The sequence below is a fragment of the Equus caballus genome, chromosome 28 (genome assembly GCF_041296265.1).
Source record: "Equus caballus isolate H_3958 breed thoroughbred chromosome 28, TB-T2T, whole genome shotgun sequence".
NCBI lineage: Eukaryota > Metazoa > Chordata > Mammalia > Perissodactyla > Equidae > Equus > Equus caballus.
This window is the reverse complement of record NC_091711.1, coordinates 38,392,869-38,409,102: the sequence shown is the minus strand read 5'-3', so window position 1 is coordinate 38,409,102 and position 16,234 is coordinate 38,392,869. Positions and strand designations below refer to the sequence as shown.

At 54.8% G+C, this 16,234-nt stretch overlaps 1 protein-coding gene and 1 long non-coding RNA gene across 7 annotated transcripts in view; one reads left to right on the top strand and one right to left on the bottom strand.

The window, feature by feature from the left end:
- TOM1 (target of myb1 membrane trafficking protein) overlaps positions 1-14,443 on the bottom strand; it is a 40,167-nt gene extending 25,724 nt beyond the window's left edge. For 2 of the 6 annotated variants that reach the window (XM_005606575.4, XM_005606576.4), the window contains exon 1: positions 14,187-14,417. In XM_005606575.4, coding sequence (XP_005606632.2) covers positions 14,187-14,238 — 52 coding nt within the window. In that variant the 5' untranslated portion in view covers positions 14,239-14,417. Of the gene's footprint in view, positions 1-7,437; positions 7,884-14,186 lie in introns of those variants that run through there. The other 4 variants (XM_003364290.5, XM_070254288.1, XM_023631703.2 and 1 more) reach the window with 4 other exon arrangements.
- LOC106782696 (uncharacterized) lies at positions 13,382-15,490 on the top strand. The gene is made up of 2 exons (XR_011433678.1): positions 13,382-13,966; positions 14,995-15,490. It is a non-coding gene; the product is annotated as an uncharacterized lncRNA (long non-coding RNA).
- The last annotated feature ends 744 nt before the right edge of the window (positions 15,491-16,234 follow it).

The following is a 16,234-nucleotide window of genomic DNA, read 5'->3' as shown; positions in this document are numbered from 1 at the left end:
CAATTATGTCCTGAGTGTGGCTTCCGTGTGCCACACTCCCCACCCTTGGGGACTCACACACTTACTGAGCCACATGGGAAGGAGCAAAGAGAGCTGGACAGGGGCCCCTCTGAGCAGAGGGGGCCAGGCCCTACTTTGGAGGGTCCGGGGGCAGTGGCTACTCAAACATTCAAAACCTGTTCCTCCTCCAGAAACCACGTCTCAGTGACCCAGTCACAAGGCCCAGAAGGATCAGTCACCCTGACTCCAGGCCTACATCTAATGGCTCCAAAGTCCTGCCAATTCCAGCTCCAGACTCTCCCCACCCTCCCTATTCCTTTCCACCTTGTCCTCTGTCCCTGCCCCGGCCCGGCTCCCATCCTCTCTCACCGACCCCACCTCAGCTCCTCCTGCCTTGCCCCATTCTCTGTGCTGCCCTAGAGTGAACTTCCTGAAACTTGAATGTGACCATGTCCCTCCTGTGCCCCAAATCCTGCAAAGGCTCCCTGGCGCTCAGCCTGGCCTGCATGCCCTTCCCCAGGAGTAATACTTTAACTTCCCAAGTTATGCACTGTGTAACACCAAGCACCGTTAGCTGTCTCCATGAAGAGTGTGATTGACTCCTCACGGCCCTCAGGTGTCCATCACTGTCCTCATCTGGTAATGAGGAGACTGAGGCACAGAGAGGGCACATGGTGGTAAGGCAGGATTGGCCGTGGATGCCACCGCCTCCATCTCTCATCAGGGCTCAGGGAGCTCTGCTTTCCCAGAAAGGCTCTCTGGACCACTCAGGCCATCTGCCCCTCCTCCCGGACCCCGGCTCCACCTGCAGGCCTCTCGGCAGTTCCTCAATCAGGTCCCCTTGTGACCCCGCAGCAGCCACTAATAATAATGGGCACCTCTTTTCTTCTAGGGGAGAAAAGGGATTAAGGTCATTTTGGAAAGGCAAGTGGCTGTCAAGGTGGCAGCTGGGATATTTGTAAGTCTGAGGAATGCCATGCCATCGCAGGGAATCAGTGAGCGCAGAAGGACCTGGAGCGCACGTCTGATGGCCATCTGAGCACAGCTGGCAAGCTCTTTAGTCCTGGGCACCAGCAATGGGCGGAGCCACTCAGAGGATGGAGTTTTTTAGGGGGTGGAGGGAAATGGAGGGGTTTCAGTCAGTCTAAACAGGAAGGGGGAGAGGGAGGGAGGAAGAGGCAGCAGAGAGACAAGATCCATCTGACCAATTTCAGCAGAAGAAAGGTGTGCCCAGACCCGGACAGATGCAGCCCACCTGCGTCCTGCCAGCTCCCCGCAGTCTGGAGCAGATGGCAGGCCTGCAGAGAACTGGGACTTCCTTAACAGAGACTCGCACGGGGTGGGCGTGCTCCAGTAAGGCAGAAACATAAACCCACGGGAATCTGGGGCTACTGGCTTCGTTTTTGTTTTTAACCGCAATAGTAACTCAGCTTGCTATTTTAAGAAGGGTGAATAAAAACCAGTGACAAGCGTTACCAGTTCCAAGAGAATGACAGCTGACTGCCCGACCTCGGGGGTGCCGGCAGTAGCCTTTGAAGCCCCTGGGCAGAGCTCTGCTCGGGCCCCCAGCTCCTGAGGACGTCAGGCTTGGGGCTGTTGTCGAGGGCTGGCAGGCCTGTGGATCTGGATCACTGGGCGCCTGTCTGTCTGCCCAGTGGTCTGTCCTCTCCATGTCTGGTCTGGTGCAGACCCACCTCCCTGGAGAGCTCCCAAGAGTCTGCCCATATGGTGGCATAGTGAGGCTGGGCTGTGGCACAGCTTTGCAGTGGGGTGAGTCTGACCCCCGCCCCTTAACTCGGAGACCACGGGCAAGGATCCAAGCCCTCAGAGTCTCTGTTTCCTCATCTGTAAAACCCAGATAAGACTGCCTGCCTCACAGGGCGACGAGATTTTTTGGCCAGACAATGTGTGTACCACGTCAGGCAGCGAGCAGCGATGAGTCACTGCTGGGTACCATGGCTGTGACTTGGGCCGGGAACAGGAAAGAGGGGCCACCAAAGATGCTCCAGCCCCAGCCCCTGGCCCCGGCCTGTTCAGCCCCAATAGCTGGGAAGCCTGCCCTCCCGGTCACAGGGGAAGCCCTGCTCCCACAGCTGCTCTGGAGGAGGCCACTTCTGTGGGTGCTCGGTGGGACCGTGGTCAGCATCATGATGCGAGCCACGACGACCAGCTCCTGCCCAGCTCAGCGGGGAGGGGAGCGGCCCGGGGCCTTCTCCCCATAGCCCTGCACATTCAGACAGTTGCCAAGTCCAGTGGATTTCAGCTGCTCGACGAATCTCAGAGTTGCCCCCGACTTCATCATCACCGCGACAGCTCTGGTTCAGGCCCCGTCACCTCCTCCAGGCCTGGACCGGCACCACCACCCTCTTCTCTCAAACATAAATCCTACCAGTACTTTTCTCTATCTAAAAATTGTCCATGACTCCCCACTGCCTGCAGGTCAGAAACCTGACCTCTCGGGCTGAGAGGGACATGCGGGACTGACCTCAGCCACGGTCAGCTGTGTTCTCCTTTGCAGGCCCTGTCCTTTCATGCTTCTGGGCTTCTGCCTGGAATGCCTTTCTTCTATTCAGTCAGGCATCAGTTCACAGAGGAGGATGATGACGACGACCCCACCACCACCACACTCACTGGGCACTCAGCATGGGACTCGGCACTTCACGCCAACTCAGTTACCCCTCACCACAGCCCTTAAGACGAGGTGAAAAACTGAGGGGCACAGAGAGGTCACTGACTTGCCCAGGGTCACACAACTTGTAAGTTGCAGAGCAGAGATTCAAACCCAAAGAAGCCTGGTTCCCAAATCCAGGCTCTTACCCACCATGCTATGTGCCTCTCAAACATACTCAACACTTGTTGTCCAGGCCCCAGGGAGACACTGGGAGGCAAAAATGACCAGGTCCTACCCTTAGGATGTTTATAGTCCAGTGGGAGGTGACTGTGACATTACTAAGGGTGCAAATGCTGTGACAGAAAGCCCAGGCGCTGAGACAGTAGCAGGGCTGTGAGACTGGATGGGCTGATGTGGAAGAGGAAATGAGTGCGAGAGTCCCTGCGCATCTGTCAGGGCCCTACCCCAGTGTCAGCCCCTCTGCGCTGCCTTCCACTGGGCAAACTGGGTCACTCCTCAGCTAGTGTTGACAGCAACATCATGACTACCAGTGACAATCCGACTGGCATGCACTGACTGTCAGCCTGTGCAGGATGCTCGGTGTACCCCTCTTGTGTCACCTCCCCACAGCCCCCACCGGGTGGAGTGGCAGCTGATGCCCATGGCCGGAAGTGGAGGAATGGGGATGCACAGCCAGGCCTGTGGCTCTAAACCCGTGTGCTCTTATTCTGCTCCGCCCTCTTGAAGGACATCTGTACCTGACCAGGGTGGACTCCCGCTCCTGGGGACATCTCTGCGTCTCTGCCTCACTGGGGCCGACCCTCTAGTGGGGCAGAGAGTAGAAGTTTGCTCAGCGTTTGTGGAAGGACTGCGCCTCCAGACTGTCTCGTGCTCCAGTTCAAGGCCGATCACCCGTCACTCCCCGCCCTGATAATAGCATCGTGTTTCACTAACCCTAGGCTCTCCTTTTCCACTCCCCAATCCCTCCGATATTAGACACTTCTCACAAATGACCTGTCAGAGCTCAGTTAGCAGTTTTTTCTTTTCATGCTTCATGCTGTCTTAGAGTCAATGAAACATGGCTTGTAGGCAGTAAGGAACTGTCTTAAAGGCCAATGCCAGCCCTGGCACACCCAGTCCCATCGTAGACGAGGACCAAGTCTAAGGCACCCAGGGAGAGGGGTACAATAGGAATCAGCTGGCCATGATGAGGAAAACAGCGACACGACGTGTCAGCTCTAGGTGGCTCCCCAGGCCCCTTTAGGGAGCCTCCACCCCAGCGAGGGCGCGCATGGTCATTTTCTTTCTAGACCACATTTACTGAACGCCATCCTTCTAGCGTTAAAGTCACCCACTCATATCACTCAAAGGAACCAAAGTGAACCTGGGTGGCGATTTCCTTCTAGTATTTACTGTTTTCAGTCTTTAAAGAACACATCTGTATAATTTTTTTCAGTGTGTAATGGTATTGTACTCAAGGCTGGTTTGTTTTTAAGTAAGATTCCTATTCTGTACCTTTTAGAGACACACTGAGATATTTACGAAGGAAAGAATATGAAGTGTGGATCTGCTGTAAGTGATACGCACCCCTCTGCTCGCCTCTCCCTCCCCCCCCGCCCCCCCCCCCCCCCCCCCCCCCCCCGTCTGCCTCCATCCCCTCTGCCCCCTCCTCCCACCCTTCTCATTGCCTTCCTCCCGCCCACCTCTTCGCCCTCCCCCCAGCATTCTCTGAGGTGTCCAGGCCCGGGCCAGGTGCTGGAGAGGCTAAGACGCAGCAGAACAGAATCCCTGCCCTGGAGGAGGTCCTGAAGGGATAAGGGAAAACAGCTGGACAAACATTTGCAGTGCAAAGTGACCAGCGATATGACTGAGGTCAGGCTGGGGTGTGGTGGGAGCCGAGAGAAGGGGCTGAACACACACAGAGGGAGCGGGAAGGTTCCAGCGAGGAGGTGCCATCTGAGCCAAGCCCAGAGCATGGGGCGCCAGGCTGGGCAGGTGGAGCAGGGACGCCCAGGGAGAGGAATGGCGTTGGCTGAGAGAACGAGTCGGTGAACCGTGCAGGGTGATGGGGAGAAGAGGAGAGAAGAGAGGCTTGAGGCTCGGTCTGGGGGATTGGGGAGAAGTGACCTGAGGGTGGGGGAACGTCCAGGAGGGAGTGAGGCAGTGGGAGGAGAGAAAAGCGGCTGCTTAGACAGAGGACATACGCCGGGAGCTGGGGACAGACCAACACCCAACACTGACAAGAGGGACTCAGGCGCGGAACCACACCAAGACCCACGGTGGCGGACACTTCCTGGCCCACCCAACAGCCGTCCCTCCCCGCCGCCTGCCCGGAGCACGACCCCATTACCCTCTGCAGGGCCTGGTCTAGAAGTGGGCTAGCAACCCAGCTCTGATTCCTGGGGAGTAAGGGGCTGTCTGCTGGGCAGTGGCGGGGGGGGGGGGGGGGGCGTCCCTTCTGGGACACAGAGGCATGGCCCAGGGAGAGGGAAGCTTCTGCCCCTTCGCCTTCCTTTCTCTCTTCTGGGAGGCTGGCGTGGGAGCATGCTGCCTGCAGCTTGAGCCGAGGAGGTGACAAGCTCAGGACAAAACCCAACATGCTAAGGACAGAGAGCCTGGGTGTTTAAAGACATCACTGAGCTGCCAGACAAGCCTGAAAATGCCGACCCTCACTCTGCCTGCTGGGTAAGCAAAGCGTGTGGTAGCGGGCTCGGCCAGTGCCGGCTGGGTCTCCTGCCACCTGCAGCCACGGGACCCCTGATGCCCCTTGTTGTGCAGCGAGTCACACCGCCCCGGCTTCCCCAGGGGACTGTGGCGCTGTGGGGCTGGAGCTACCCTGGGCTTCACTGGAGCACGGTGGGCAGGATGCTGGGGGAAGACCTGGCCCACGTGTTGTCCCCACTTCCTTCCCCCACCAGCGCAGGCCTCTGCCCGTGCCCCACCGGGCCCCCTTCAGGTTTCTGTGCTTGTGAGCACGCAGTCCTCCTTCCAGGAATGTGCTCCTCCCCGCTCCCCATGGTAATTCGTGCTCCTGAGACCAGCTGAAGGTCAGGTCTCCATGAAGCCTGCCCTGACCCCTGGGGGCCTGCTCCTTCACTCCATGGGCCAACAGCATTTTTGCACAGACCACAATTATAAGCATAACTACTAGTGGGGTCGTTAAAATAACTCTATAGAATTGATTTCTTTGTTTCTGTCTGTCTCTCCCACTAGGCTGTGAACTCAATGGTGGAGATTATATAGCTCATGAATCACCAAATTCTCTACACGAGACAGCACTGGGCCCGGGATAAATGTGCAGTACATGTTGATGAATGACTGAATGAAGTATGAGGCCAAATTCACCAGGACAATAAACCTTTATAACACTGATTTCAATGAAATACTCCCACACGTTGGCCCTCAGTGACACCTTAGTAGCTGTTTAGAAATCCTCATCTATCTTCCAGTCGGCATCTGATGAATATTTTTAAAAGCCCACGTCCCTCCTTAATGTGTCCTCCACGCCAACACCCTCAGTCCCTGTGACCACTCCACGGTGGACATGACCTCCAGGGCCTTCACCATTCTAACCATCCCCTCAGGACACCGGTCAGCTGTGAGGTCCTTCTGGAAACGTGGTGTGGGAGCTCACTCACCTGCCCACGTTGGATAAGCTATTTGTATAAATGCACCCTGTTTAATGTTTATTAATGCTCCTGCATGGAGCTGACTCCAACAGACTCTGTTGCTGTGACATACTTTCCACTGGCTCATGGTTTGTAGGTTTTCTAGTCTCCCTTGCAGCCAGAAGTGGCCCTGCGATCCAGTTCTCGCCACTGAGACAGAAGTGGAAATCTCTCGGGCGGTTCCTGGGGAAGGCTCTGCTTTCCTGATAACACAGGCAGCGGCAGTGGGTGCCTTCACCTGTGCCTCCTGCTATGTGAGGACAAGCACGAGGATGAAATGAATATGCTAAAGGTCGGGGGGTGGGGAAGGATATAGAAAGGAACAATGAGAACAAATTCATTCTAGACGCACCCAGACATTTTCACTCAAGAGGAAACCTGGCAGGTCCCTTGTAATCTAAGGGAAAGCAATGAGGGGGGAAAAGTTAGGAGCAGGGGATCTGGACACAGAGAAGTCCCAGTTCAAGTCCTGACTTGAGCACTCACTAGCTGTGTGACCCTGAGTGAATTCCTTAACCTCTCTGTGCCACAGGTCCTCCTGTGCAGAACAGGGATAACTAAAGCACTCCCCTTCCAGAGCCGCTTGAGGAGGAAATGAGAGGAAGCATCTCAAGCACCTTGCATCCTACCGTGCACACAGCAAGCACCAAAACAAACGTTATCAACTACAAAAAAACAAGCAGAAAGTCACTGTCTGAAAATTTCAAGCACTCACACAAAATGGATTTTTAAATCACATACGTGCAGATGTCATTTTTTTTTTCAGCTAGCAAACTATCTTGGAGCCTAATTTCCAAATGAACAACTCTCTCCAGACCCAGCGTGGAAAGTTCCATTGGTTTCCTAAATTGTTGAGCCGTCCTTCCTCAAAACCCTGGCTGCCTCTCCCCTGCCATTCTGTAACCACAGGTCACAGAGGAACCCTAAAATACCTTACAGAAGGCATAACTTCTGCAACCCACACTTTTAAAGTAGAGGTAATTAGCTACAGTATCTAACTGAAGAAAATCTCAGAGACGCAGGAGGGTTTTTAAAAACCATCCGGTAAGAGGGAGCAAGGCTGTGAAAGCAGAGGCTTGAGGTGGTGGCCAAGGCATATATGACATTCTCTTCTCCTCCCCCCACTTGTGAACATGAAAGATGTTACTGACAACTCACACACTGTGTCGAGAGATTTATCTGATTGCCGAGACTTGGCAAGTCCAAAATCCACAGCGGAGGCCAGCAGGCTGGAGACCCAGAGGACAGACGCAGCTCGAGGGCAGAGGTCGTCTGAAAGCACAATTCCCGCTTCCGGGGAGGCCAGTCTTTCTTCGAGTCAGGCCTTCAACTGACTGGATGAAGCCTACCCACTTTATGGAGGGTAATCTCTACTCAAAGATGTTCATCTCATCTAAAAAATACCTTCACAGAAACATCTAGAATCATGTCTGACCAAATACCTGGGGCCATGGCCCAGCCAAGTTGACACATGAAGTTATCCACTCCCCAGCGTTTATACTGCCTCAGTGCAAACAAGTTCCAGTAGAACAGGGACCCCTCTGTCTGCCCTGAAATTCGGCTGGCTCAGCCTCCTGTGGTCTAGCCGGCTCCTGGTCCCTCCCTCTCCTGGACTCCTTCCTGCCCTTCTCCACCCTCCCATCAGGAGCAAAGCTTGTCCCTCCCCGAGGGTCTGGCACGCAGTCTGGCGCTCCATGGCACTTTTCAGTGCTCCGTTAATTGCTACGTCTCCCTTGTCTGGCACGGTATGAGTCCCTTGGAGGTTTTCTCATCTGCCTGGGGGACACAGCTGAAAAGGGGCAGAGCTGGCACTTGAACCCAGGTCTTCTGATGCAGGGTCCAAGCTCTGACCCTATTCAGACTGCTGACATGCGTGTGACCAAAATGCGCCACCCAGGATCACAGGAGGTGGGCTCATGGGCCGACTTTAAGACGTTTTTAGAGTTGCATGTTTCTTTAACGCAGACTAGAGAAACAGCCATGAACTAGCGCCTTGGAGTCATGGTTTCAGGGACATAATTACACAGGATGAGGTCAAATTAAAAAAGGTGAGCCCAGGGAAGGAAAACACCATGAAAATAACACTAAAGGTGGCACAGAGCAGATACAAATCATAAAGGCGGTGCATGAAGGACGGAAGTGGGGAGTGTAGCCTAGACGGGCACCTCCTCGGAAGGACGTAAAGAGTTAACTTGTCCTGAATCCCCCTGCTTCTCATGGGCTGAGGGCCCCAGGCTACTTAGAAGACACTGAGGGCTTTTTTCCTGAAACTAGAGGAGCGGAAATCCGGGACTTTACTCTTACTTCTTTGAGCTCAGTGAGGGAACAAAACCTATTCACCGGCTCCATCCGCAGGGTCAGGCAAAGGGTTTAATCCCCAAGTGAGAGTCGGCTCCACCCCACGGCCTACAACCCAACCTGTCTGTGAATGTGCCTGCCACCCAGCCAGTGCCTGCGCGTTCCCAGGACAGCAAGGCCAACTAGACACTGCCCTGGAGCCAGAGCCCTGGGCGGGCACCTTGGCGCTGCCACTGACTTGGACTATGCCCCAGCAACAACAGTAACACCTGTGACAAACCACAGTGGCTCACAAGTATGGACACTTACTGTCTGACAGGCACCGGGCCAAGGTCTTCACAACATGAAAACATGCAACCCCAACTGACATGTGCTATCATTATCCTTATTTTACAGACAGGAAACTGAAGAACAGACAGGTTAAGTCACTTGCCCTGGGTAACAGAGCCAGTGAAGGCCGAACCAGGACTCAGACCATCTGGTCTGACTCAGGAGCTCATCCTGGATGCCTTACTATGTGCACCCTGAGGGCAGCTGACACAGCCCTCTCTGGACATCGTTCCGTTATCCTCAGGACAGAGACTTGGGCTCAACCTGGCTCCAGCACTTGCAGATCAGGGGGCTGGAGCTTCAAGATGTGAGGGCTCCCCAGGGCACATGTGGGAAGTGGCAGAGGTTCCGACTCAGGGGGCCCAGGGCTGGAGCATCCTCAAGCATCTCTGATGTGGGTGTTCTGGGATCCACTCTGAAGAGCACCGCCCTCCATCACTCTGCCTCTGGCCAGTGGCTCTGACCCAGAGGTCACAAACTATGAACCCACCTGCTCAACTCAGTCTGGTTTTGTTTATACAGCTTGAGAGCTAAGAATGGTCTTTACATTTTTAAATGGCTGGAAAAAAATCCAAAGAAGAATAATATTTCATGACATTTGAAAATCACATGAAATTCAAATTTCAGTGTCCATGAATAAAGTTTGATGGGAACACAGTCGCACCCATGCGTGTCTGCTTTTGTGCTAGAAGGGCAGAGCTGAGCAGCTGCAACAGGCACCGGCCCACAAAGCCGGAAATGTTCACTCTCTGCCCTTTACAGGAGGAACAGTCGGCAGAGCCTGATCTAGTCCACCCCAACAGCAGGACCCTTCTTTACAGCCTCTCCCTCCCGCCTCTGCCTCACACCTCCAGTGGTGGGGAGCTCACTACCAAACAAGGCAGCCCGGTCATCTTTGAAAGGGGCTGGGCACAGCTCTTTATGCTGGCACTGAGCTCCTTCCCCTGTAACATCATACTGCACCCTTGAGCCTTGTGGAGTCGGCTCTGTTATTCCTCCCCAGTGGCCAGCAGGCTCCTTCTTCCCTCTAGCATCAGTTCTTCCCTGTCCTTGTCTGTCCCCTCAGTTGTTCCTCATCGTCCTCTGGGAAATGGAGGGAAAACGGCAGCACTTCTCCATTACAGACAAGGGGATGGGCGATGGAGAGGGAGCGTGACACAGTCAGGAGCTGAACTGGAGCTGGACCCAGGCCTCCTGCCTCCCAGCCTGCGGTCTCCTCGACAACAGTGCGTGAGTGTCCAGCCTCGTGTCCAGCTCATCACACCCAAAATGGCGCCCAGAAGGCCCGAGGTGTGCTCCCTGGCGTGGCCTTCATGGATCCAAGGACAGTTCTCCCTGACTTTTCCCTTTCTCCCGTCCACCTCAGGGCTCAGCCGTATGCTCTGAGCTCTTCGCCCATTAGACCCAGCTACCCCCACCCCACTACTGGGGGCTGGTCCCCAGGGACCGCCCACATTTACAGTGTGTGCTGTTTGCAGCTTGCTTTCGTGAGTCAGCTGGGTCTCTGGCTCAAAGTGCCTGAGCTGACAGCCAGAAAGGGAAAATGGGATTCTGAGGTTGCCTTTTGACGTCTGTCTACAAGCTGTAGCCAGGAAGATCTGTCCTCGGAGGGTACTGGAAAGGGTTTTGAAATCCTTGGAAGAAGAGAGCTGTGTCAACACCCCCTAGGACTAATTATCTGGGGTCCTTTCTGCCACAGGCTGCTGCACTTGGGAAGCTCTCCTACTAAAAGATAAGGGTGAGTGATCTGGAAGTGCGCACGGACCCATGTGTGCGTTATAACCAGAAAAGCTCGTCTGTGGCTAGAACAGGAACTGTGGATCTTGGAGGGTTGCACTAAGGCGAATTCCAAGTAAGAACCGATCAGCCAGAGGCAATGTGTCGAGGGTGCAGGGGGGACCTGCGCTCCGAACCAGAGAAACCTGGGTCTGGATTCCCACCCTGATTAGCTGTGAAAACCTGGGAAGTGACACCTTCTCGCAGATTTACTTTTGGTAAAATGAGAAAAAATAGCGAAACCTTGCGGGGTCACCATGAAGATTAATGTTTAGGATGCTAGCATGGTGCCCGGCACATGGTATTTGCCCACGAACTATCACTTTCCTTGTCTCCTTTTCTCCCTCCTCTTATGTGCCAGGGGCCATGCCAGGTGCCAAGGGTCTTGATAAATAAGGTACAGTCCCTGCTCTCAAGGAGACACACATGCACAACTACAGGAATGGGACAGTGCTCTCCTAGTGTGACGATGACAGCAAGAGCCGATGTTCCCGCACACTCGCAAGGTGCCGGGCACCCTGCAGGGAGTGTCTCACTTCATCCTCACAGCCACCCTGAGAGGGGGTGCTGTCATTCCACCATTCCATCAGGAGGAGGGGGAGGTCCAGAGCCCAAAGGCAGGCAGTGAGGAAGGCTGCACAGCTGGGCGGGCGCCGGAGAACACAGAATCGATGGTTGGATGGGTAGGGGTCAGGGGCCTCAGGGGGGAGGGGGAGGTGGTGACTGCTTGGGGCTTTGAAGGAAGCACACGGAGCAGCATTCCAGTCAGAGGGCGCAGCAAGCACAAAGGGGAGTGTGTGTGTACTTTGTGAGGGGAGTGACACTCACCCCCGATGAGCACCATTGGAACCCACTGTGCTCAGGGATGCCAACTCCACAGGGCTCTCCTCCCAACAACGGGATGGAGCCGGCAGGCCTGAGAAGAGATTATTTCACTCCTGCAGTTTACAGAAATACAAGCAGCTAATGCGGGGTCATCAGCAATCACAGCCAATCAGCAGGACTTCCGCCTCTTTATCCAAAAGAAAAACAGGGACTAATGAGGGCATTAACACAAATGGCAGCTACCCTTCATTTAATTCTACTTTTACAGCTTCTTCAACTTTGGGTCAAATTTCACTGGTTCTGCGGAGGTCATCTCGCTTCCCTATCAACTCACTGGGGTCTTGGGTGGGGCACAGGCTCCACCTTCCCCTCCCTGGGCCTCAGTGTCCTGTGTAAAAAGAAGGGGATGGGCTGGAACAGAGGTTTTCACTCTGTGGTCTCCAATCCAGTAGCATTAGCATCACCTGGGAATTTGCTAGAAATGCAAATTCTAGGGCCCCACCCAGACCTAAGAGAGCCAGAAGCTCTGGGGGTGGGGTCCAGCCATCTGTGCTTTAACCAGGTTCGAAGGTCCCCAGGGGAAGGCCCCTTCCAGCAGTAACAGGTGGTTTGTGCTCTGAGGTGTTATAATTTAGTAGTATTCTCTCTGGACAGAGTGTTTCTCGCCCAAGACAGGGTAAGAGAAGCTGTCTTCTTTGATCAGCTTTTAAAGCCCAGAGTCCAAGTGAGCTGCTCTAGAAACCCTGAGGAATATGTGGCTGACTTTGAAGGCCAGATTTTTTCTTTTTTTTTTTTTTTAAAGTAGGGAGTCTCAACCTTGGCAGGTGATGAAAGCAGTGGTATCTGTTGTTAGAGAAATAAAGACGAGGGGCCAGCCCAGTGGCACGGTGGTTAAGCTCACACGTTCCGTTTCGGCGGCCTGGGGTTTACCGGTTCGGATCCCAGGTACTGTCAAGTCATGCTCTGGCAGGCGTCCCACATATAAAGTAGAGGAAGATGGGCACGGATGTTAGCTCAGGGTCAGTCTTCCTCAGCAAAAAGAGGAGGAGTGGCAGCAGATGTTAGCTCAGAGCTAATCTTCCTCACACACACACACAAAAAAAGATATACAAGCAGAGAGCTGCTTTCTGTTTTCAGCTCCAAAACAATGACTCACTAGAATGTGTGTGTGTGTGTCTGTGTAGTGCCTTGTGGGGCAGGTCCTGCAATGGTGGTCCTGGGAGGGCAGCTTCCCTTCTCTGGTCCAGGCGCTTCCTGGTGTGTAAATCCTTGCCTGCCACCCCCTCTTGGACAGAGATGATTACCAAACCTCAGAAGAGCCACAAACAGCCACGGTGGTGATTACAACACAGAGCTGGGTCGGCCGACTTTAGCAAGGTTTGGCTTCTAAGACCGTCAGAATGGAAAGGATATCCTGTCTAAAAGATACAATTTTCCCAGTCTGGATTTAAGGCTAAAAAAACCATCAAAAAGATGGAGAGAATTTCACAGCGCTGCCCGTGGGTTCCTCATGCGAGAAGGAGGCGGCACACCCAGCTGTCCCTGGAGAAGGGTTAGCTGTCTGGGCCACGGCCTGCGGGTCCTCCCCGTGTTGCTGGGCAGGAACGCGCACCCATGAGACCGACCCCCCGGCCATTTCCAGGCATTCCCGACCCTCGCTTGGTGGTGTCTCAGAAACAACGATAACAGACACCGCGACTTTCTTTTATGTTGCACTGGCCACGTGCCAGGCACTGTTCTAAGTACCTTACATCTATTAACGCGTTTAATCTTCACAACAACCCCACGGAGGCAGGGACCATTATCATCCCCCAATTACGAGTGAGGAAGCCGCCGCACAGAGAGGTAACATCACAGGACTAGTGCGTCTCCCGTCAGCAGGAGGTGAGCGAGTCAGGAGACGGCGGCTCTCAGTGAGCCGGGCTCTCCCGCCAGCGCGCCTGGCCGAGCCACGGACTGGGAGCGGAGGGAGGCCGCAGCAGGTGGCTCCTCCGATCGCCCAGTCTGCGACCCCAGGCGGAGGGTCTGATGCTGGGAGGCGAGGGCTGCCCGGGCAGGCACGTCCTCAGAGCCGGGTCTCGGAGGCTCGGCAGCCTGGTCAGCGGGCTCCCCAGCGTCCAGCGCGCGCCCGGAGGCAGGGCTGACCCGCCCGCTCCCCGCACGGCGGCCGCGCCGACGCCAAGCCCCGGTCTCCCGGTCCTGAGAGACGGACGTTCAGCCCCGCTCAGGTAGCCGTGTCCGGGGAGCCTGGCGAGCAGGAAGGAGACGGCAAGAGCCCAGGCGGCGCGCCCCTGGCCGGGAGAGCGAGGCGAGAAGCAGAGAAGGAGCACAGGGACTGCAGCACCCCGCAGACCCTTCAACCCCCCAACTTTCTCCCTGGATTCGGGACCCCAGCAGCCGCACATTGGCTGAGCCGCGGCCTCCCGGGCCCGCCCTTCCTCTTTACCTATTGGCTGACGTAAGCATCCATCACAAGCCGAGGCTTCCTAATGGACCGCGGCGTTTGTCAATCAAGGTGGGCGGGAGACTGGGCGGGTCCCGGCCCGGGGGAGACACGCCGGCCTCATTGCCCTCTCTGCCTCCCTCCGGTGTGGGACTGGGGACCTGGAGGCGCCCCGGGGGGCCGGGGCCGGGCGCAGCGCCCCGCGGCGGGGCTGGGCGGGACCCCGGAGACTCACCGATGCGCTGTCCCACCGGAGAGCTGAACGGGTTCCCCAGGAGAAAGTCCATCGCCACGGCTGCCGCTGCCACCAACCGGGGAATCAGCTGACAGCAACCGCCAGCGCCGCCGACCCGTCACGTGACGCGCCGGACGGCCCGCGAGGAGGCGCCCGAGGGGGCGGGGCAAGAGAGTCTGGAGCGTGGCCTCAGGCCCCGCCCCTAACGCGAGGGGTTGGGCTTCCCGAGGCGGAGGGCGATGACGTCACTGCGGCTTACTCGGCGTCGGGGGGGGTCACGTACCACGTAGGGCGGTGGCGGGCCTGGGGGCGGGAACCTCCCTAAGCCACGCCCTCGACGTTTATTTAAGAATTTAGGGGCGTGGCCAAGCGATCTTCGTGTGCATCTGGAAAACTGGGTCTCAGCAGGGAAGTGACTTGGGTGAGGTTACACGGCAAGCTCAGAGGACAGCTCTCGCTCAGTGCCTTAGCCCTTCGGACCTCACTGTGACCACACACCCACCGCGGGGGTCGACAGCCTCCGTGGCCTGTTGTCTCCCTGCCCTGATAGAACTCTTCCTATGTGATGTCGAGGTCTCCCTGAGGCAGGATGCGCCCTGCTTGCAGCCCAGATTCGCTTACCTCCAATTGGAGGCCAGGGCCCGGGGTTTGCGATCCCTTGCCACTGAGAGGCAACCCCGTGAATTATGGCTAGGGACGGACTAGAGCCCAGGGTGGCGGCCAGCACACCGCTGTAGTCACTGCTGGGGCCTGGGACCCATCTCTGCTGGAATTAGATCAAGGACTCAAAAGAACTTTCTTTTTTTAGGTAACAGTCTCCTCTGAGAATGTGAAGAAAGCCGTGAGCCTTTGTGAAGATAAAAGTCAGAGATACAAAAACTTCGGGGAATTTCTGGGTCCCTGATGTACAGCAGTGGACCCTAAGTGAAGAACTGAGAATCTCAACGGCCTTTCCCAGCTTTGTAATTCTAATATCTTCTTCAGCCTTGCTGTGTACCATGTTTCAGATACGTCGCCTACACATTAGATATCTGATCTATTGGCTATGTTTTTTTCTTCTAATGACATGCATTCCAAAAGATGTGATAACCACTGCTTTGGTAGTTTGGGTTATTGCAGACTGCGTTAGTATTCACTGATCATGATGCTTGTGACTTTTAAATTTGGAAGGCTAGTAAACTGGCTCTGCACAAAATTAGGATGGAAAACGTACATTAGAACTTAATCACTTCTGTATGTTAACCTGTTTGAGCAGCATAGGGGCTGACAACCTTACTGAACAATATAAAACTTTATGGAAATCATGCACTCCTGTGCTTTTGTTTTAGTAATGTTCATGAGACCTATTAATAAGTGCCTTCTGGGGCAGCCCCCTGGCCTAGTGGTTAAGTTCGGTGCACTCTGCTTCAGCGGCCTGGGTTTGGTTCCCAGATGTGAACCTGCACCACTCATTGGTGGCCAGGCTGTGGTGGTGACCCACATACAAAATAGAAAAAGATTGGCACAGATGGTAGCTCAAGGCAAATCTTCCTCAAGCGGGGTGGAGGGGGGCAACAGGAAGATTGGCAACAGATGTTAGCTCATGGTGAATCTTCCACGACCCCCTCCCCACCCCTTAAAAAAAAAGCCTTCCCTCACTAGTCTGGATGCTCCATGAGGGCTGGGATACCATGCCTGTTTTGCTCACCACTGTCGTCTAGCACAGTGGCTAACATAAAACTTTAAATCAATCTACCTTTCAGTAATGGTATTTGGACTATAAAGGGGGTCGTATATTTAAGATGACTTTCATGTAAGGTACCCTCCATGTTTTTCTTCATTTAAGCATCTTGCTTGGTTGTATGGAGTATATTTAGCATGAATTTCTTTTGGATTCTTCCACTGACAATCTTTAACCTCCTCATGCTGGGTGGTGATTTACCAGAAGTTCTTGCCTTCCTACATCACTGTGGTTTAAAGTGATTATGGGCAGAAGATCTTGGCTTTACTGCCAAGAATAAGACAGCCATAAGTTTTATCCTTCAGGGTAAAAAAGCAGAAACAACCCA